The sequence below is a fragment of the Opisthocomus hoazin genome, chromosome 12, assembly GCF_030867145.1.
Source record: "Opisthocomus hoazin isolate bOpiHoa1 chromosome 12, bOpiHoa1.hap1, whole genome shotgun sequence".
NCBI classification, from domain to species: domain Eukaryota; kingdom Metazoa; phylum Chordata; class Aves; order Opisthocomiformes; family Opisthocomidae; genus Opisthocomus; species Opisthocomus hoazin.
In genome coordinates, this window is record NC_134425.1 from 20,467,509 (window position 1) to 20,490,768 (window position 23,260).

General features: G+C 42.2%; 1 protein-coding gene across 2 annotated transcripts in view; it reads right to left on the reverse strand.

Annotated features, from left to right (window-relative positions):
* The window catches only part of NKD1 (NKD inhibitor of Wnt signaling pathway 1), a 179,981-nt gene that overhangs the window by 94,079 nt on the left and 62,642 nt on the right, over positions 1-23,260 (reverse strand). Inside the window, exons 1-3 of one of the 2 annotated variants that reach the window (XM_075433870.1) lie at positions 20,575-20,857; positions 20,413-20,445; positions 20,073-20,230 (exon numbers count right to left, since the gene is read on the reverse strand). The exons of the other annotated variant lie outside the window; for it this stretch is intronic. Of the exons in view, the coding sequence (XP_075289985.1) occupies positions 20,073-20,230; positions 20,413-20,445; positions 20,575-20,599 (216 nt within the window). The 5' untranslated portion in view covers positions 20,600-20,857. Of the gene's footprint in view, positions 1-20,072; positions 20,231-20,412; positions 20,446-20,574; positions 20,858-23,260 lie in introns of those variants that run through there. 2 annotated transcript variants of the gene reach the window in all.

A 23,260-nucleotide genomic window follows, 5' to 3' on the forward strand; every position in this document is an offset into this window, starting at 1 on the left:
TTGAGATATTGAAACCTTACTACTCTAAGTATTTTACTTCTGCTCTATTATAGGAAATAGCAGGGCAAGATGCCCTATGTTACACAGACAATTCTATTTATGAATCAAAAATTACTTCCAGGGTTGGCATTTCCAATTTATTTATTATTTCGAGGATCATTAATCTATATAAAGTACAGAGCTCTGAGTTACAGCTAACTGCTGCCAGCATAATCTGATAAAGCAATGCCTAAAGCAACAGCACTTCTATATTGAATGGTATCACGTACAAGATATTTACTGAAAGGGAGAAAAATCCCATAAATCATAATTCTGCTGACATAGATGCACATGATTATTCTATGTTTTCAGTAGAAGAAACTGAAATCAACTAAGTGCGATGGACTCAACTTTGAAGACCCTTTTCCATTACATGCTTGAGAAAGTTAGAGATGTAAACTGTGCAGTTTTAACAATCCTAAGAGAAAAGGAAACCTGTACCATTTTCCAAGAATTATTACTCATTCAAACAGACCTTTATAACCATGTCTTTACACCCAATCTTTCCTAAGTTCCCCTGCTGCTATTCTCAATCATACTCCTTCACAGTTCTAAATAACCTTTTTTAAGCTTCAAACAAGTCTCATTGGGTCATTGCTTCAGTAGCAATTACTGGCATGTTTACACATGGAAACTGATTGCAACAGGTATTCCAGAATAGTTGATGCACAAACACTCTGTATCACAATAAAAGTCTGTATAAGTAAGCACATAAATTACTGATAAATAAAAGTACTTTTATTCTTCCACTCTATGTCTATAACAAGAACTCTTCTTACCAGTTTCCCTGCATACACAAAAAGCAAATAATTCGCTCTTTCACTCATTTTACTTCAACCACCCTTAACTCTTCCATGGATTCCTTCAAGCTTACCCAGTATCTTTTTAGGGGTTTCTCTGGGAACAAAGAGATATTGTAATGGTGGCAGAGAACCATATATCGCATACTGCTTCAGTGATAAGATCTCTACAGGCATGCAAAACACTACCAGACTTAGACTGACCTCAGCATCTATGCTGAAACACATGTAAATTCACCACACATGCTTTTTATCCACAGACCTAATAGAGCTAACAGAGGAGTACTTGCAAATTCAACAAGGAATGGGAAACAGGGAAGGGTAACAATACCGCAGGTCTATGCTAGTTTCTGAAGAAGCCATGTCCCCTTCAGTGCTCCAAAAGGAACAGCACATGACAACTCAGCTGGGGTCGTAGCCTGAACTCACTGAAGTTTCCTGCCGATTTTCAGTAACTCCCTAATGAGGGGTTCAAAAAGTCAGCAAATGGAAAGAGGATTTCTCTAAAGGTCACATTCAAATTCTTCTAAACAAGCGATTATTTTCAATCCCGACCTCTTTGGTATCAATTGGAACTTTGCCTGAGAAAATGGTTTCAGGACTCTGCCCAGTGGCTTGTTTGTACAATGGTGCAGGAAATATGTAAATAGATTAAATATATGACAAAGTGCCAAGCATTTGGGAATGCCTATATACCCATTTCTGTAATATTCTCTGCTACACAGTTATGACTACCATAGCCTAACTCTACAGAAGTCAGCACCAAAATCCCCTCTGAAAACAGACACCATGCAGTGTCTGATGGGCTTGCTTGCCATCATCTCAGGAATATCACACATGTTCACACATTATCAGAACGAAGCTAGTCTGAAATTACGGACGTGCCACACACCAGGCTACAGATACAATGGGTGACAGCCCAGGAGAACGCATGTTCAATGCCTAGCTTATTTGTTCTGTTCACATTTGGGTAATCGTTTCTCTCTGCCATTCATAAATTATGATGTCTTATGACAAGAATTCAAAATTGGAGCCCTAACCTCCCACTCTATAAACATACTGCGCAGTCAGACCTAGCCTAACAGATCTGAGCACAAACAGAGAGTTGTTCTTGCAACTGTATTTAGGCTCATGCTGTTGAGGGGGGAGTTCAGCTCACTACAGGACCTAATTCTTGGTGGTCATCTTTCTCACTTAAAGTTCAGTTCCCCAAAACCAAGTAATACCAATTAATTTCAATTGCTTGAGCAATGAAATACAACAAGCTATCAAAGCTGAAACAAAGAAAGGAAAGCTTTTCTAAAAAGGTAACATGATAGGACACTTACTTGCTTCTCTATAAGGGCATACAAACTTGAGCTTTTACTTTGAGAGAGAAACATGATTTTTCAGAGACAATTAGCCCTTTACAGTTGCAGCTCTACTAGGCCTAGTCAAGTTGTCCTTCCTTGACAGGGTATTCAGAGTCTGTCCAGTAAAAGAAAGGCTCTGACCCAAGCAGAAAGAAATATGTTCTATAGTAAAGACGTGCTGAAAAAGCGAGACTTACACTACGAACACAGCACAGCTCTCAAGCCACACGGGTAAATTTTAACATTTATATCTCTGCTAACTAGAGACAAGCTGAAACCACAACCACAACTATGGAAAAAGTCTGAAACCAGATCAAAACTTTATAGCTCACACCCCAACTCTTCCCTTAGCAATGGCTGGAAAATGCTTTTCAAAACTCCTACAATATTTGTTCCATACACAGGAAATGAGTTTAATAGTACATCTTCGGGGATTAGCTTTGTTTCAGCTGTCCAAGCCTTCAACTCAAAGTCTGTAGATAGTATTGCTTTAGTTGTTACACAGAAACAGACATATTTCCTGATGGGATGCTTCCCTTGCTCACATGGTCATTCACCTTAATCCCTGTTAATTTCAGAGGATGCATAACTGCACATCACTGGCTGTAAGGGGAGTCCTTTATACATGTTCCTTGGCCTTCCTCTATTCATAGCATGAAAATGGCAAAGATGAATGTACTGCTGAAGCATGGGAATTGGGAAATTGGATAAAAAGCATTACTTTCTTACAGAGGAATTCTTCATTTCTAGACAACATAAAGCAGCTCCCGAAGATGAATTTACTGCTTTTCTGCTTCGGCATAGTGGGCTGTATTACGACCCCATAATCCACTGCGAGCAAGGCAGCAGCTGAGAGCTGCACTGCCCCTGGAGCAGTCTGAGATGGCTACGATTCACTGAATCAGTTTTCTTTCCAATTTCTCTGCTGCCTCAAGGAAGGCAGCAAGCACTGCCTCTGCAATGTCCTCTTCCCAAAACGACCGTGCTCCTGAGCTGGGCTGTGTTCTACCATCTTTCCACTCACAAGTAGGCAAGTAAGGAAGTAGGAGATGCAAGGAGAAATCCTTTAAGTTCCAAAAATACATATATGCTATAGATGTTTTTTGTTAGCAATCTGTGGGTATGGTATGGTTAGGCAGTTGGTATGGTACGTACTTGCCTCAAACATTACAGTATGGTGTGCTAGCCAGTGCAACATGGCAAAGGAATTATTGATGTTCCACACCCAAAAGTGCACCCTGCTAGTTAGACCACCATGAGGCTTTGTTTCTCCACCAACATTTAGTTTCTGAACAATGTAGCATTTAAATCAAGCTAAGGCAAATGCAATAGCTGTTAAAATAAAAGTATCTAACACTACAGTGTTGAGACCTGAGGAACTGGGAGGAAAGAAAGAAGGACAGGGCAACTGCTGAGAAAGTGCACAATAGGTGGCAAAGAAAACTTTAAGTCTCCAAAGCGAGAGGGGAAAAAACCCAACAACATATGCCCATATCTAACAGACAGACTGAAGTACAATGATTCCAGCCAGACTGACCAAACTCTCCAAAACCACAGAGCCACTAGACTGAAACCATCCTTACAATTCAATGTACAGAGAAATCATCCTTAAATACATAATAATGGGTTGCGAGATGCCATTAAATCCTCTTTAGACGGGCAGAATTAGCCTGAATTCTCTTCATATTTATAAGGAGGGGAGAGCAGGGAAGCTCCAGGTTGGCACGTGCCTGGCTGCAGACACACCGCTGCAGGGGTGTGCTCACTGCTGCCAGGCTAACTGGACAGTAAGGGCCACTTCAGCACCGCGCATTTAACCCTGCTTTCTACTGTTTAAAAGAACAAATGACATTCGCAGCAGAGAATCCAGTGGCAACAACTAAAGAGCTTGGAAGTACCCATCACTAACCATCAGTCACCATTTCTAAGCAGAACCATGGGCGATACATCACTGCCAGCACCACAAGGAGGAGGAAAGAGGTGTTAATTAACATGTAAACCTGCTCCACTTTGTGCTCCAGACAGTACAAAGGCCCACCAGAATAGGAGCCACAGTTCACCCTCATTATAAGGCTCTCTATCACAAAGCCAGCGCAAACAAAAGCCTACTGCTTTGACTCACCACTCCCGTTCCATTGTAAACATTTTGACACGCATTTCACTCATGTGCTCCAAATAACAACCTTCCAGAGAGGGTAATTTCGTTATTCAAGCAAACACTAGAAAGAAGCTCATCTCCCTGCAAAGCCTCAAGTCTCGCTGGTGCATCCATGCTCATCTTCAGTCTAATTTTTAATGAACTTCTTCCTTCACCCTTTAGTTATGTCTGTGTAGTCCATTTCATCTAGTAACAGTGGTAAAAGTCTGGCATTCTTCTCCTCCTATATTATTTACTTATTATGATTTATACATATGCTAGCCATATGCTTTATCCCTACATTCCTACCAATCTTGCATCGAGTTTATATGCATTACCAAAGGCAAGGTGCAGCAACGAGTAGGAAGTCTACATCACTTGAACGCACGTGTCCTCAGACAGGCCTCCATGAGGAGTGGAGATTCAGCTCCTACGTTAAAGACATGTCCCTTCCACCACCTTCTAACCTTCTCCAAACTCTCGTTTGGATAAAGGGGAAGTAAAATGTCTTTTTTCTCCACGTTAGAACTGTTTTGGTTGATACAAACTTGTTAGATTTAGACGTCTTGGGCCACTGGATTGTGATAACAGCTGGAGAGCTGAGAAAGGCCCCTTTCCAAAAGGATTTCAGGAAGATTACTGTAGAGTAAAAGAAGAAACAATGTAAGAGGGTTTTTTTTGCAAATGGACATTGTATAAACTCCAAGGGGAATTCAAACATTCTTCTTCATTCTTATTTTCTAACCTTCCTCAGGAAAGCAGGTAATACATACCTGGCTTATTCAGAAAAACATATCAATGAATTAAGTTTACAGCTGGCATTGAAGTTCCTTATGAACTTTAAATATTTCTCTGTCTACCTCAACAGTCTAGGTAGGTAAAAGGATAAAACCTATGCCCACTTCCCTGATGAGGAAGTGGGAAAAAGTGGATAAAACTGGTAGTTTCAAAGAGAAGACAAATGAGACTAAATGAGTGGCAAGTGCTTAGCTACCTTGTGTCTCTGGGAAGGTTCAGGTTAGAGCAACTTGAGAAAGGATACAGAGCTAAAGCTAAGGTATACACTAGAATACACGGCTCCTGTATCTCATTGTTAAGCCATAAATTCAGAGTTTCAGAGACCAGGGAGCACCACAGCAATGGCTATCCATCTGACCACCCACATCACAAACACCTCCCTTCAAGCCCATAGACCAGTCTTCTAATCTCAGACAACTTCAAAGCCTACCTACCTTGCCATTCAGAGTGCTCAAGAAAGCTGTATTTAACCTATTATCCTGTCTTAAGTACAACAGGACTGACATCTGACCCACGAAAATCCCAGCCACGGAGTAGAGACCCAAGGGGCCACACTAGTCAGCCCAGTAAGCAAAGGCACACCCTGTTATCAGGGACGCAAGGATTCCGCGGTTAGCCTGTGTCTGAACCACTGTCAGCTTTAACTTAGCAGTGATCTTTCTGCATATATCACTGTATATAAAATACTGTTCAGCACCAGTTGTTAATGGATAAACCTAAGAAGTGCTTCCAACACACACGAGAGCTACTAGTAATTACTATCACAAGATAAAAATACAAACAAAAAATGTTTTATGATTGAAGCAAAAATTATTAAGGGCACAGCCCAGCTACCCCATCTGTACTGCCTGTGCTTCCGATGTGCCCATTTCTCACCCCATCTCCTTAACAACCAAGAAAATGATTTTGTTACTTTCTGCACATGTGAATCCTACATTCATTTCTTTGCTGGTTTCCCCAATACCAAAATAACCCCAATTTTGCACTTTGCATCCTTTAACAAGCCTGTCTACAGAAGCCGAAGAAACATTCTATCCCCTGCCCACTCGCTTTTTTCAGGTCTCCTTTCAGAGGAAAGGTCTAGCCTCTCCTCTAACCAGCCCTCCCTCATCTTCTTTCTTACAAGCACATTTTCACCCAGTCTGAGAGGATTGCATTTTGCTCATTCCTGTTTGATACATTTATTGTGAGACAGGATCATATGAGATTGAAGGCACAGAAAACCCCATGCTGTGTACCTTGCATAAAATGTACTTTCTCTTACACTAGAAAAAGGCTTACATGACATACAGTTTTTATAAATATATATCTATGAAATTTTGAAAGTAGGCAAAAAACATTATAATATCATAAGGTGGCAAGGAATACAAAAGAAGAAAAAAAACCACAGTGAATAGAATCCTTTTTTATAAAAAGGAGACTATGCTTAACACAAACTCCTTCATGAATTCTCTTTATACTTGCAGTGACACGAATTCACCATTCTGCTGACACTGTTGCTGACGCTACTGAAAAAGTCACCAAGAAGGCTCATTTTAAAATAAAATTTTACAAGGAGAGGAAATGGGGATTTCTAACAGAATGTTTCCTTCCTACTTAATCACAGCATCAGTGATGGTATAAACTCCACCTGGACTTCTTAACTGATTTAATGATAAAGACACAACATTTTTGGTCTAACTGCCACAGAGATATCCAGTTAAGAGGGAAAAATCTTAAATTATAGTTACCCAAGAAATCCCCCTCCTGCAATTATTTAATACCAACAAACAAGAGATTCTTGCAGTAACTCAGTGTTTCTAATATTACTATTAATTTTTAATTCTACATTCAGATTCCATTCACTCAAGTCACTGAGGAATTCTTAAGTATTTACAGTCGTCAGTCAAACAAGGAACATTTCCAGCTCCTTGCCCTTAGGATCATGAGGTATAAACTTTCAACTTCCATACAGAAGATATTTTTAAAACGAAGAGCGCATTTCCCAGAATAATGATGCTCTAATACCAAACAGCAGCTCAGTTATTTTGTGTTAAGAAACCAAAGCCCTTCTTACACAATTTCAAAGCAGCAGCTGCAACTTTGAAACTAGGAATTCATCCTGGCCACCTGCTTTAACACTAGACAAAACAAACGTGGTGAGATGATTCCTGCCGATAACCATGGGATGGCAGGGTAGCACAGGTTGTTTGCTGTTAGGGCTTTAGGTCCTAGGGATCACTGACTTCTCCAGGATCTTGTCTGGATGAGGACCTTGGGATCAAGCTGCATCTGAAAGCTGGATTAACTATTAAGTGCTAGATGACCCACAGAGGTCCCTTCCAACCCCTACCATTCTGTGATTCTGTGACTGTGGCACTGTTACTCATGAGGAGCGAAACTTCATTGCACAGCTGAGATGTATTGTTCACAGCATGCCATTCACAGTATGATGTTTTACTCCCACAGCAGATGATACTTTTCAGTCACTCAGCAAACAGTATTATGGTCTGGATTGTACGGTATTGTTTTCTTTGAAGAAGGGGTTTGTTTGGCTGTTGGTTTGGGTTTTTTAATGTACGCAAAAACATCTGTAACAGTAACAACAGTAAACTAAAAATTATGACTTTGAAACCTCAAACTAGTCCACTTTTTCTAGCCTTCATGAATGCACAAACGTTGCAAAAACCAGTGCCCACCAATGCAATTTAGGGGAACACGAGATCTTCCCAGAGTCACAGCCATAGCTAAGGGAGCATAGTGCACCTCAGGAGAAATTTTAGGGCCTAATCCTGCTCTCTGCAGAGTTAATGGAGAGGTAATGGACTCCAACAGTAAAAGAATTTGGCCCACAAAGACTCAGTCATTTCTAATTCCCCACATTAAAAAGAAAGTATATTTTGCATTAGCCTAAGAAAAATTCTCTTCAGAAAGCTATACTACAAAGTACTACAGAAGAAAAAGAAACTTTAAATATTTAAAAACATACAAACATGTTCCTAAAAGTCTGGGGTTTTTTTTAGTATAATATTGCCAAAGAGGAGGGAAATTAAAAAAGAAAAAAAAAAAAATCAGGTCACTGCTAAGTGTCTAGGTTCCTTCCACTTTCTACTCCTTTTTGCCTTGCTTTCCCCCTTTGCACACCCCCCAGGCAGAGGCACATTTCAGACAAAGCGATCTGCTGTAACACTAGCACTGCCCAGGTGGAAAAATGCTCTCCTCCTTACAGCCAGCACAGGACCCACATCTTCATCTTCAAGGAAAAGCTTCAGGATGGTGCAACTCAAAAGGCTCCTGCAAGTTTATTTCTTCTTTTTTTTTTTTCCTCCTTTTCCTATAAATTACTCCTCCTTTTGATGTCTATTCTTGCTCTTAACAAAAATACACACATCAGGTTAAGATGAAAACTGCCCACACGACAAGTTTGTGTTTACAAGCTTAAGAGCAAGTTTCACTTGAACACAGGTCAATGCTGCTTTAAGAAAACATCCCATACCAAAAAAAAAAAAAATCACACATGGTTAGAACACATCACGAGCAGAGAGGAATTGTGGACTCAGTCTGCGAGGCACTGAGCCAGCCCGAGGAGCCCTTTGAAGTTAGAAAAACATCCTCTGGTCAGAGCACATTTGTGAAACCGTGGGACAGGCGCTTTAAACAACATTCACTCCGGGATCACCTGCGGTGTGCCAGTGGATTGGCGCCTGTGGAACCGCAACCACGTAACCCTTTCTAGGCCACAAAGATCACTCACTCCGCAGGCTGTCCTATCAATAGCATGCAGTCAGAAAACCTGTACCACTTCTCCCTCTGCGCAACACAGTCAGGCGGTTCAAACAGGCATGTAGAGTTTGGGTAAACCCTGCTGCAAGCGGAGCCTGGTCAGCAGGAGACAGGGTGTTTCACCTGGACAAAGCAGCACTGACACAGAAGGAGGGCATCACTCTGCAAGATGGGCCACCGCAAACCAGCGTCACACAAAACTTACAATATAGTTTGGTGTGCAGTCGGGTACAACACAGAATACTCACTGCTAGTCACCATCACCACGAGAAGAAGGGTTCTTGGCTGTGGCTGGCTAAGTCCAGGTAGCACACGCTGTTCCCCGCCCCACAATTACGGCCAGATGAGACGGAACAGCAGCAGACCGCTTTTTCAGCCGTGTTGCTTCCCTCCGCCCAGCTGTGCGGGCAGCTGTTAGCACCCAGCCCACTGGCATCAGCAAGCTGTGCCAACACAAGTTAAAGGCAAATCCTACCCCCGACCTGGCAGGTGTCTCAGACTGGCACGCCTCTCAGAAAAGAGTCTCTGTACATGTTTCCAACTGAAGGCAGAACTGGTTATCCATTCCTGGTACTACTGGATACTGGAACTCCTATGCAGTAGCAGCAGATTTTGAATGGAGCCCCTGTCTACTGAGAGCGTGGAAGGAGGAAGCTTCCTCCTGTCTTTGGATAGGGCTCCTGCTGCTATTAGGAGACACTGACTACACAGTTGGGCACAATTCTCTCCTTGCTTAAAGCACACCCCTAAAGGGATGACATGAGCATTTTTCTTGTCTGACCATTATCTTCTGTACGACAAGCTTTCTAATTTTCCCCAGGGGTGGTGAAATTGTCCTCGTTTTTTGCGAAGACCAGGACTGTTGGCGTTGCCAGCAGAAACACACATGAGGAGGGTCAGATCACTGTTGCAGAGCTAATAAAGGGACCTCACAGTCTTTCTGCTACTCCCACAGGACATCACCCATCGTCTGTTATTCATTTACTGGCAAGTCTAGGGGGCTTCCCACTGCAGTGTCTTTGGTTTCTGTCTTTCCAAAATGGGGAAAATCAGAGGCTGCTACAGATTAAGGCTAAACTGTCGTAGCAGAGATATGTTCACTGACTAAGCATGGGCAACACCAGCACACTCCAGTCTGTCTAGTCCCTCCTGGGTAGCAGCAAATGTCCAAGGACACAGAGCTACTTTAACATGCCTTCCTCTTGACTTTCATTACACAGTTCTCACAAAATTTGATTTCATTCATTTTTTTTTTCTAAATTGCATTTAAAAAAAAAATCAAACAGCACATCTGGAAATGAGTGCCATGGTAAGGCTGATGACCAAGTTCCAATAAAATCTATGTAACACCAATGAATACAATTCCTTTCCAAATGCTGGGGGTTGTTTTTTTTTTCTTTCTGTCTTTTCTGTTACACGCCACCACGTTTTAATACAAGAGTGAGTGCTTTTCAAAGCAAAGCTCTGCACTACAGCTTAAGCAGGAAGAGATCTCATTTACTTCTTTATGCTGTGCATTAGTCCAGTTAAAGATTTTGTGTGCTTCCTATTGGTCGCAAACAATTAAAACCAGCCTTAAAGTAGAAGGGAAAAAAAACCACACAAACAAAAATGAGACTAAGACCACAGTGCGATACTTTAACAAACCAACCTAATTAGATAAAAAACACCTTCATACAATAAAAATGTGGTATTTTAATGGGTATTAACCAGTGCTGTGGGAATAGCCTCTCTCAAAACATGCTTTTTAAACCTATCTGCAAAATTACATTGCTAATTATAAATGTGAATTTAAGTGAGAGTACAACTGGGAAAAACTTTTGTGAACCTGTCATAAAATGATCCGATAAACTGCATCTGCAGGGTTAACTATATTGCCATTCCACCAGCAGTGTAGCTGCTAGATGAAAAGACTGTCTCGCCACTTGAACCTTCCCTCATCTTCCACTGATGTGGCAGAGAACCCGATACAAAACCACTGAAAGCAATGAGAAGTTTCCCATCTATTACAGCAGGACTTTCGCATCAAAACATAACAGAGAAATATTGCAGAATTTTTCAAGATGATAGAAACAGACTTACCTAACCGTACAGTTAATTAAAAATACACCTTTAAAAGTATTTATGGTATTCTGAAAAACTCCTTTTACATACATATCCACATCAGCAACAAGACCTTGCACATAAGCTTTGCATAAAGAAAAATGGCTTTAACTGAGATAACCTATGAAGTTTATCCTCAAAATAAAATCAAATATTCAGGATGGCTAAATGAGGCACAGTTTTTCCATGGGAAAATATCAAAGTATTATTTATTTTTCTGTAAGTGCTTGTTTTGAAAAGCCTTTCCTCCCCACCTGGGCTTTGGCTAAAAGCCACAATCTACATTTAAACAGTGTGCATGCTTTAGAAAACTATCAACCGTCTTTTTTCAAAGCAGAAGCATATGAAATTATTTGATCCACTTTTCATATAGAAAGCCTAGGGCTGACCATAGAGAAATAGGCAGGCTCCCAGTATAAACTTACCAGGATTACATCAAAGACCTTCCTCTAAGATCAGACGATTGATTTCTTCAATGCTTTTTAGAATTTCTTCCAGGATATTTTGGGTTATTGCCTTAGACCTTTGCTCAGCTGGAATGACAGATATTCTGTTTGCTAGACTGTGATGTTCTCTCTTTATAGGGGAATGAGTGTCTGTAGTTTACACACACGTACGCTACGTGAGCAGCAACTTGGAAAGTTCACAAGCAAAATTATTATTTATTGTTTCAAAAAGATTAGTTTATTACAGAAACACTGATACAGGCTTAACCGCAGCATCTTATGCAATACAGAGACTGCTCATTATTCCGTGAGTTCAGAGCTGGGGCACTATGCTCAGAGCAAGTTCCTGCTCCCCCAAACAGGCATTTGTTCTTTTACGTGCATTTAACGCAGAAGGCTTAGCTTTACAGCTACCCCCTTCTTTACCTAACTCTCTTCAAACTAGCCATACTGGAATTATAAAAGATTTTTAAGATAGGACAACAAGCAGCGGCTTAGTCCTTACATGCCACTATCAAATCTTTGGGGAATCAGACAGCAAACTACCTCCGAGGACAATACAACACACTACCCACCACTCTTCTTCGTCCCCCAAGACAAATTTGTCACCTCCATACCACTCATCGTTCACATAAGAGTATAGATCAAAAGATCCGAGGCTGCTCCCAAATCCCATTTCTCCTGCAAGACAGTACTTTGTTCTGTCACTTCCCTACTGAGTCTATCCCCTTATTTCTTGCCTCACAGCATGTGGGGCTGCACCCCAAGATCAAACACCCATGCATGATTTTCTTTCACAGATCTTGAATCACAACGTTATGCTTTAATAGGAACCTCAATATACTTAATCCCTTTAAAGCTGCCACAGTAATGCCCCCAAATGCATTAAATTCCACCCTAATCGCAAAACACAAAGTATTTTTCTCGATGGACAGTGCATAGACTGTTCTGACCACATGCCAATCCATCGTTGAGCTACAGCAACATACACTGCCTGCATTTGTTAGTTTGAAGCTCAAGGATACAAGGCTGAAAATTCCAGACACTTTTAAAATTCTCTGTTGCAAATTTTGCTCACAACATAACTAATCTCCTCCCACATTTTAAGGGAGGATCTCACACTCTCAAGGGATTCTCACTGCAAACAATATAAGGGAACAGTGCTACTGAGTCTGCATTTAAATCTAAAGCCACTGCAACTGAGAGCAAGACTGGTAGATGGCACTTTTCAAGGTATAAGTAAGACACCCTTTCACAGTCAGCTCCATTGAGTCTCAGAGTTCCACTGAATTTTCAGATTGAGGAGGGTTATCGGAGGAAATTATCAGACTACTAGAGCTTTGACAAAAAGCAGAAAAACTGCTTGCCTGATAAGTCTTGTTCACAAGTATTAAATTTCATTAACAACTGCTTCAGATTTAAGGAACAACTCCCTCTTACGTACATTTGGCAGGGACCTTGCTTTGAACCAGGGAACCATGGGGTCTTCTGCTATCCCTGCCAAGAGGTTAGTGTGGCGGGACCTTTTAGGTGTGTTTTTACAGAGCTCTTCTTAGCCATTGAGGAGCTTCTCAGGCACTGATGGCATTTCAGCCTCCTGTGGCCACTGTCTGGTCTTCTGAGGAGCAAAAGGATTTACTCCACCAAAAGTTTTATACACTAAAACAATAGGATCATTTATTGCCCTGTAACACACAATACGCCACACCATACAAACAAAAATCAGTGGTACTCAATTTCAGAGCTGTTAGAAGACCTCCCAACAAGAGACTGCATCGTTCCCTTCCTCAGTTAGATTCTGTATGACTCAACCAGAAGTATTTCTCACATACGACGGGCACATCTGAGGCCACATGAGATGCACATGTACAGGTATTCAGGAATCTGGCTGAACACTTGCGTGCAGATATAAGCCTGTTTAAATGCCAACTCCCACAACAAGCCGGTGGACCGGTCCTTATTAAACAGTGGACACGCGGTTACATGACAACAGTCTATTTGCAAGACACTAGCTATACAGGACTTTCCAACTCAAAAAGGATGTCTTGCGTTCAGAAGCATCACCTCTATTCTGCAAATTACAAGATAAAATATATGCCATATTGCTCTGATGACAATAACAGAAGTTTACAAAACACAAAAGCACTGTACGGCATTACCCCTTGCAGAGAGACTGGGACAGCAATAGCTGAGCCTACACAAGTCATTTCCCCTCTCTCTCCGATTATGCAGTAGTAAAAGTATCTGCGCCAGCACAGCCCTTTCACCACAGCTAACACCACTGGCGTTCCACCACTGCAAGACAAATGTCATGAGATATTCCAACACAAACACACTTTGCTGGCTCAGAAATCAGACACAATGAAGATTTTGCATTTGGAACTTGGTTAATAATTCTTGAATGGAATACAGTCCAACTCAGACTCCCATAGCTGTAGTTACTCTGTAGGAGTAAATACAAGCTTAGTATTGCTGCCAATGTTGGCAGATACGACTAAATAAATTCACAGAGAAAGTCTATTTGACCATTTCTCCACATTAATTTTTTGAACTAAAACTATATCTCATTTTCCATTAAAAGATATCTATAAATATCACACAGTCTGAAAACTCCTGAACATTCAGAGTAACTAGTATATTAACCAGAAAACTGGTTTAGTTACAAAAAAATACTTCAAGTATTTTGTGCATTTCAACATCTACCATTTACTTTTCAGCCAGGTTTTTATGCTGACATTCACAAAGCAAAATCCATCCACAAGGATTTCTACAAAGGCCAGCATCTCCAGCAAAGGGAGCAGTGTTCCATTTTGATTTAAATATCATCACCAAACAATTATTTTCCCAACTTTGGAAAAACTAACTCTTACAAAGTTTCAATACTCAAGAGACTTCTCTTGCCTCTGTTCATAACCCAATTCAAAAGAAACCATAAAAGTAAACTAAGATGATCTTCTGAAGGGTGCCTACAAATAGCCACTTACCAAGGTCCTCCTGGGTCTTATTACAGATCTCACAAAACCTACAGAAAACCCTCCTGTTAATGAATTCTGCTGTAAAGAAAATTTCCATATGTCAACAATCGTGCGCTACAAATTTCCCATTTTTGTTATAACCAAAGTTTTAGTGTAAAGTCTGGAGTACATTATTTACATTTAAGTCATTAAAGACTATAACATACTGTTGTTACTTTTCATCCTAATTCACAGAATAAAGTGTACTCCCTAACCAAGGCCTTCTCACTCCAGAGAATTAAGGTTTCACTAAGCCCAGAGGGACCATCAGCTGCCCAAGAGACATAGCTTCTATCACTTAGATGAGGACTTCACCCAGCTACTACACAGAATACGCTTCCTTCCTACAAACATCAATCTAAGTAACTCCACTTTAGAGAGGGTGGGAGAAAGAGGGCTGTCAGAGATCAAAAAGAAGTTACTTTAACGAGACTGTTTGCAGAAACTTCATGGGCCATTCAGTTTTCCAATCAACACGCCAAATTAAAAGTGCACCACATTAAATCTGAAACACCTATAAAACAAGCCCTGATGAAACACACACTGTCTTCCATCCACCTCCTCCATATGGCTCAAGCAAAGTCAATTTTTAATTTCATAACACAAAATATTTAATTTATGCTTTTCTTCATATGTCAATTTAACCTCCGGCACATAGCTCTGAAAACCATATAAGGATGCCTAACACTTTCCATATGGCAACTGAATTGTGCCTTTTAATTGCACCAACTGGTATCATTCAAGGATAATTCCCTTGGAATCCAGCTTTCTGCTACAGTATTGGCCAATTCGCTAATCTCATCACCATGGCACTAATACTTTCAGAGACTCTTTGATTGTTAATATTCATATTATAATTTTCCCAAACCAGAGCTGTCAAGATACACTATATGCACCACTAATTAAATTATCTTGGTTTGTTGGCACCAAATTTCAACATTCAGTAAGGTTCTGCTTCTCTCTCTTTCAATACAAAGTTTGGCAATTATTTTCAATGCCATACACAGTATTTTGTGTATCAAAATATTTTTTTAGTCATACCAATATCTAGCACTGCTGAGTCTCGTTTCTTTTCATACTCAGAGATTACGTAATGCAAACATACAAATAATTATCTACACAATATCAACATCAATGTATTTGAAAATATTTCCATTTAAAAGATAATTTCAAGCAGTCACACAAGATAGCACCCAAGGAAATTCTAATTGCTCTTGTCACTGTGTCAGTAAGAAGGCAGTCTTTCAAATGGCATTCTACCCATGAGATGACCCCAAAGTAGTGCCACAACTAAATCTTCCACTGCAGCACCCTTTAAGCCACAGTATATGCATACCACCAAAAAAAGTCTCTTTTCTGCTGATTACTTTCATTTTGGATGAATGACCTACCCGGCTGTGTATTCCATAAGGCTATGTATTTTTATATGCGCACACACACGCTATTTAACAGCCGGGGAATAGGAAAGGTGTTTTTTTTTTTTTAAATTTAAGAAAGCTCATGCTAGAGGAGCAGTGAAGTTGACAGGGACGTAAGTCTCCTCTCAGCCACGCAAGGAATGCCCATTAATGTCACTGGCAGTTACGGGCACAGAACAAATGGAGAACAAGCCCCACCTCTGAAGCAGTGATGTACCTCAGCATTTCATACTGTAGTATTCCCAGACCAGATACGCAACTCTAATTAATATCAATTAGAATCGAACATGAGGATCACTGGCACCAAAGAGCCCAGCAGAAATGGTAAGCTAAAGTCTTTTCTATTTTACCTAAAGTCATTACTTACAACTTGGTTCACTGTGAGCTGGTGTGAAATGTAATTAAAAATATGAGATTTCTTCCAATCCCAAGCACAGATCTCAATGAGAAGCACACAAAACTAGTAAAAATTCATATGGCTTTGGAGATAAAAGTAAATTGAACTAAGCGAATGTCATATTTAATATTTCCCCCTCTAGCTTAGAACTACTCAGTTAAATAAATAAATACATGAATATTTGCAAATAATGTTGATCTCCAAAAACAGTTTGTAAAAGTAAACACAATGAATAAACTTAGACTTGGGAATTATAGAGGATAATCCACAGTGCCAGAAAACCTTTCTGGGCACAAGTTAACTCATTCATAAAGCAGCAAAAGAAGTGTACTCACTTGCTTTAACAGATTTACAGCCCCAGTGGTTTCAATTAGCTTTGAAACTAGAAGATTACTCTGGACCTCATACTTCTCACGGCTGCAACAGAATTCCTTTCTTCTTTAATTCTATGTGATATGGAAGGCTGCAGCCCAGTCCTCAGCCTCCACAGTAATTAAAACATTTAGAGCACAGCAGCCCCTGCTGGGCAGGTGGCAATGGTTTAACGAGAACAGAGCTCTCAGCCTAGGACAGAAAGTTGTGTATGCACCAGAAGTACGTATTTTGGGTACAATACCCTTCCCCTGGCCTTCACCCAACAATTTATTATGAGATCCTTCTCAGGTGACTGATGCATTTGGCAGTAGCTGGACACTAATTACTGTTCTTCCAGTGAACTGGAGGGGGAGAGACACGGATGGACGGGACACGACACGGACAACACGACATGGACAACACCTCAGCTGCGGGAAGCCTGCTCTAACCAAAAAACTCTCAGAACTTCAGTTCAAGAAGAGAAAAGGTCTTGTATTCTTGAACCCTCCTTGTGTCAAACAGCCCTTGAGTGAACTGACATAAAGACCTCCTCTCCACAACTATTGTAAATTCAATCATTCTAAAGAGGAGCTCAAATGAAATTTTATTGCTTCCTGTATTAGTCAGCCAGTCACTCCTCTTGTAACACGCTACATGAATCCCCTGAACTTCAGTGTCATCTCCCCTGGATGACGAACTCTAGCAAAACAATTCAATGTCCCTGTTCTTGAGGCAAACAGCCTTCCAACCACAACCCAGACAGAATTTTTGGCTTATATACAGCAATGTAAATCAAATTTCACTATCGCATTCAAGTTCTAACCAAAATGATTCAAATCTTTGAAGTTTCAGACTCGGAAGCAACCGAGTGCTCTCCGCTCCCATCGACAGGTCTTTGGAAGTACACTGGATTTCACCAAATAGGGCCCTACATACTAATGAAGCCACCATGCACAAAATTCTAGAGAAGGATTCCTAGCAGGAAAATTATTTCTAGGACTATCACTTTTAATTAAACTCAACTGGATGTTTCTCTGAATGCAGATATTTTCATCAGTGTTTGATCTAACTCCTTCTGCTGTGAGTCACAGATACAGCAATTAGGACCTATTGGAGGGGAAAAACGTGTCTTAATGAGAAGCCAAAGTTTCAGCTGGGACACGATAAAACTGTACCACTCCACAGAGCCTTGTGAGCTTACTGAACATTTTAGGAGGAATTCTGAAGTAGTAAGGTGATGAGCCCTTGGTCGAGTCAAGTGTGACAGTACTACATTATTGGGGAACACACAACTGTCCCACACAGTCCCATGTGACTAACCATGAGTAGAAGTGACTAGTATTTCTACGTCTTGAGGTGGATAAAGAGGCAAGAGGTTAGGCTACAATCCACTTTGTATCTTAATATAATTATACAAGAGATCAAAGAGGTCTCAGAAAAGAAACAGTCATGCAATCTCAGTTATGGAGTCAACAGCTGTGACTCCATAATCCTTGTCAAAGACTGTACATATGGCACATCTGGTTCCAATGTAGATTAGAAATGCATCCTTCCATATTCCCAAAAGTTCATATTTTAAAGGAACTTTAATGTAGCTGTCACAGTGTGCCTGTGACAAGATGACAATTAAACTAAATCAATTAGCAGTCTATATAGGCATACAGATACTACCAAATATATTAGGCAATAAATTGTGAATATTTTCAAACATTCAGAAACAGCTCTATCAGGATGGCAGTAAAAAGCCTCGTGGGAACGGTGCTTTTAAACATAAACCTATTTACAATTTTATAATCTACTGAATCAACTAATTTTTAGTTAATGGCTTGCTAATTGCTGAGCTATCACAAGCAGGACACCTTGAGTAAGAAGAGAAATACTGTTCTACTGTCATTCCAGCTGAGAAGACCTCATGGAACCAAAAACTGAAGAGTTTTGTGAAATAGCAAAGTATCTTTGACAACAGATTTTTTTTTTCTTCTCTTCAGAAAGCAAATTGTCTTTGTGGAAGAAAATACATTCCACACAGCTAAAGTAAGAGTTTTTGACCTTTAACTCTTGTATTTTAAATCTATGTTTAGCTTAGTGAGTTGAGCTTCTTTCCTAGAAAATACGTATGTGAAAGGCAGAAAATATCTAAAAAGCTTGGCTCACAAAATTTGGGATAATGAAAAGTAATTAAAAGCATATGTTTTTACTCTTTGCATCTGTATCATACATGTAGGTACCATTATTAATTAGAACTTCTTTCTTTGGACACATTGGCTCCAAGTAAATCACAATAAAAATCACTTCAACCAACCACACCTGCAAGCTGAATGTGAAGTGATTATACTCATCAATTACAAACACATCAATATCCTACCCCTCTGCCTTATTTCTAGTGCCTCACAAACAACTTATCCTCCTCTAAATACAATATTGGTGGAATCTAAAAAGTCATCATTAGCTTTTCCCACACCGCACATCTTCTACACCCCACCTAAAACGAAGTATTCTCCACTCACGAGTTAATTTTTCCTGCGACGTGAGAAGTCCAGGCTTCTGACAATAAAACTGGTGGCTAACAAAGCAAAGAGCCTGCAGGAGGTTTGGTGGCCCTGCTCTGCTTGTGTTTTCAGAGCCACATTCCTTGCTGGGAAGCACAGATTCCAATCTCCTCATCTCTCAGGTTACTTTTCCACTGATGAAGCTTTCAGGGCTTGATCCAAAGCTCACAGAAGTCAATGGGAGTCTTTCAGCAAACATCAATAAGCTCTGGATCACACCCTGAAACACTATGAGGGCCATATCTAAGAACTGTTAAGTTTGTTTACCTCCCATCATGCCTTTTTGTTTAAAGAGACAACATTTAAAAAAAAAAAAAAGAAAAGGTAACAAACATTTCCTCCAGCTCAGCTTTACACGGGAGGAAAGAGACTGGAAAGGGACCAGTGTGGTTCCAGCCAGGACAAGCGACATGTGCAGTAACTCTTATGCAGAAAGTCAGCCACGCATTATTAGCAAAGAGCAAATAAATAACGATACACTCTCTTCGGGGACTTCTCCTTTCCTGAATTCCTCTGCCAAAATATCACAGACAAACTCGTGCACCAATCAGGGTTCGCAAGCTTGCGCACACTGGCAGGGTGCTGGGCTTTTCCCAGAGATTCTCTGTTTGTTCCTGTTTGTGCAGGGTTTTGTTCTAATCGCACTGCCCAGACAGCAGCAGACAGGTCCCCTTACTCCTCTGGCTTTTGTACCAGCACCAAGTTTGCCCTGCGGCTCCTAACTTCATCAAAGGGCTGAAGGAAACCACCCACGGGGCAGCCCCTTGGAGCAGCATTAGAGCAAAGAAAACCCTTCCTTTGCACAACCGACCCTCGGGAGGGAGGGATGTAGAAAGAGCTTTCGGTTCTCCCTGTTTCGGAAAGCAGGGGCGGGGGGTGGGGGCAGCGAGGGAGCTGACATACCCTGGCGCTGGAGAGCCTGCAAACAGCCCGGTGCTGGCAGCCTTGCTGGAGTCCCGAGCTGCTGCCTCCGCTGCTGCTGCCCCCGGAGTATTTCTGCTTCACCATCCAGTCCTCCAGCCCTCGGCGAGCCAGAGAGGCGTTCACCGCAAAGCTATCACCTAGCAAGGAGGAGAGAGACAATGCCGCCGCTGAGCTGCCCGCAGAGCCCCGCGGCCAGCCCGGCCGGGGCCGGGAGCGCGCAGACCGCGGCGGAAAGTTGCGGGCAGAGGGCGGGGGCCGGGGCAGCCGCCCGGCGCATGGCCGGCGGTCAGAGCTCCCCGCAGCGAGGAGCCATCCTTACCTTCTGGACTTTCTCTGGGTTTACAAACGGCAGCTAGGCAGATCCGGAGGAGAGTGTGGGGGGGAAATAATAAAGGAAGATCATTAGACACCAGTATACAATCACAGCAACAAACCGAGTAAGGGGAAGGGGCTGGGGAAGCAGCAAGTGAAAGGAACTAACCATGTTTCGAGTGAAGTTTCCCCATCTCTCTGCATTGATCTGCAATTACGATTCATTTGACTGTTTTCAGTAGGGTCAGGTTCGCTTGTTGTTATTTTGGTAGAGCTATAAAATCCCAACGCGTTTAGAAATCCATGTGCTCCGCTTCTCCCTGCTAACGCGCAAGCGAGCTCAGAGCTCGGCTCGTCTCCCGCAGCACGCCCCGGCGTCCCCCTCGCCGCTCCAGCCTTCCTCCTCTCTCCTCTCCGGCCCAAAGACAGAGGCGGTTACAAAAGACCTTACTTCACCCACCGGGGAACATGATTGACACCTCATTGAGATTAGACCACTTGCAGGCAGCCTCCGCCTCCCCATTGGGCCGCGGCGGCAGATGAAAGGGGCGAGAGCGCCTTTTGGAGGCTCCAAAAAAAAAAAAGGGGGGGGGGGAAAGAAAGAAAAAAGAAAAAGGAGCAGCCGGGGCGCGTTTCACTTCCAGCCAGGCACGGGCGGCGGGGCCCGCCCCGCTCCGCTCCCCCGCGCAGCCCCGGGGCCGCTGGGCAGACAATGCGCCGCGCTGCCCCCGCGCCCCGGCCCCGGCCCCCGCCCGGGGGCTCCCGGGCCGCCCCGCCCGCCGCAGGCTGCGTGGACCCCCGCGGGCGGGCGGCGGGGCGGGGAGCCGCTGCCCGGGGCCGGACGGGTCTGCCCCCGGCCGCCCCGCGGGGCGCCGGGTGTTCGCCAGCTGCCGGCCGCCCCCCCCGGCCCGCGGGTGCGGGGACCGGGCGCGGCCGGGGAAAGCCGGCGGGTCCGGAGCAGCAGCGGGCCGACTGACCGGCTCCCGCGCACTGGCGTTGGGGCGGCTTTGCGCACCGGCCGGCCGTCCTGCGGGAGTCACTGCGAATGCCCAGCTGCGGGTGCCGGGGTCAGAGTCTCAGTGATTCGCAATGCTGGCAGCAGGAGCACAAAGTCTGTTTTATTATTTACATTATTTTTATTATTTATATTATATATATTTTATTTATTATTATAGATTAGATTTAAAAAGAATCTCCCCGTCTCCAGTTTACAAATGGTATATTTTTTGCATATAGAATAAACTAAAGGGAAAACTTGCTGTTTCATAAAGACAGTTCTCACCATCATTAAACATTTGTTTCCTTCCTCTGGCTGGTCATTATTTTTCTGTGTATGAAAATCACACCTCCCTTGAGATCCTTGTAGTTCAACTAGGAGAGATAAAAGGGAGTGCGCAGTAGACTCAGAACAAGAGAAAATGCAGGCTTCTGAGAACTTTACTCCAGAAACTACTAGTCAAACTACGTAGGGATTGACCCAGATGGGCCCAGTCCAAAAACTTCAAGGCCACATCTGTGCTTTCAAATCGATACGTTTCAAGCGCAGGGAGGAAGGAGTCAGACTTGGGAGCTCATCTGAAAAAAAGTTTCAAAGCATATGTAGTAACACTTCTGCAGGGAATTGGGACGCGGAGAGAAGGGTCAGGCTTGGAGCTCATTTTTAGCAGGAATTCCAAAGCACATGGATGTGGTGAAGGTCTGGTATGAAACGACTGCACAGCACAGCCAGTGGAAAGCCATGAAATGAACCATTTAAAGCCAAATTGTTCTTTGGATGACTGCAAAGTCATTTCTCACATTATTTTGACTATTTATCTGTCTAGCAAAGAAAACACTTGCGTTGTGAAATGCAGCCATTGCAACAGCATCAATAGCTTGTCAAATAGCTAATAACATGCATCTTTTTTGAATCTTTTGTATGTATTTTAATAATTTATTTGGCCCGTTTTTTATGTTGTTTATTTAAAGTGACATATTTGTTCCTTTGAAGATTGCCTCTTGTTTTGGGGAGGAGAAAGAGGGGAAGAAAGTGATTTAGATGAAGCAGACTCCTTGGGGCATAAGCCTCACCTAGACTGTGAAAACTTGTAAAAACTTTCTGATGATATTCACAAATTTGAAATTGTAGCACTAATTTTATTTTCTCCTCAGCTTCACGTATACTCGAGTACTCTTTAACTTCATCAGCAATTGTTTTTGGGGGGGATATTGCTTATCTTCAGTATTTCCTAGAAATAGAGAACACCTTCGTGGAAGTGTTCCCTAAATGGTATGGATTTATTCACTTGTTTTGTGGAAAGGTGCCCCCATCATTCAGCTCTTGGGAACAAAACGAGGCCTTAGAAACGTCATGAGTTCAGCAGGTCTGATGGAGCAACTGAGGGAAGAAGCCCTCGCTTTCAGAGCGGATGACAGAGCTCCACTTGTGTCCCAGTTACGGGGACGAAGGGACTCGCATTCGTAACACAGTCACTGTTGTGCAGTACTGCTTTCACATAGGCAACATTTGTTAGAGTTTAAAGCAAGCCCTTATGTAATGACAGTCGATGACGTACCCTGCAATCCAAGGTTTGTACAGGGGAGAAAATCTGACAAAAGAATCCCAAATGTCAGTGGGTGACTGCATAGAATGGGATTCATGACTGCAATGCTTGGGCACAGGAGTAACGCAAATACAAGCTAGTTCTGCTACATGGCGTAGGAATCACAGCTGCAACTCTTTCTTCCTCTGCCTGGGAGAAAGAAAGTTTTAGCTACTCTTACAGGGCCAAATCTTGAGATTCTTAGCATGGTTTTGCTCAGACAAATTCCAGTTGATTTCAGGAGGTTTTAGCATGATATAACCACTAAACAGG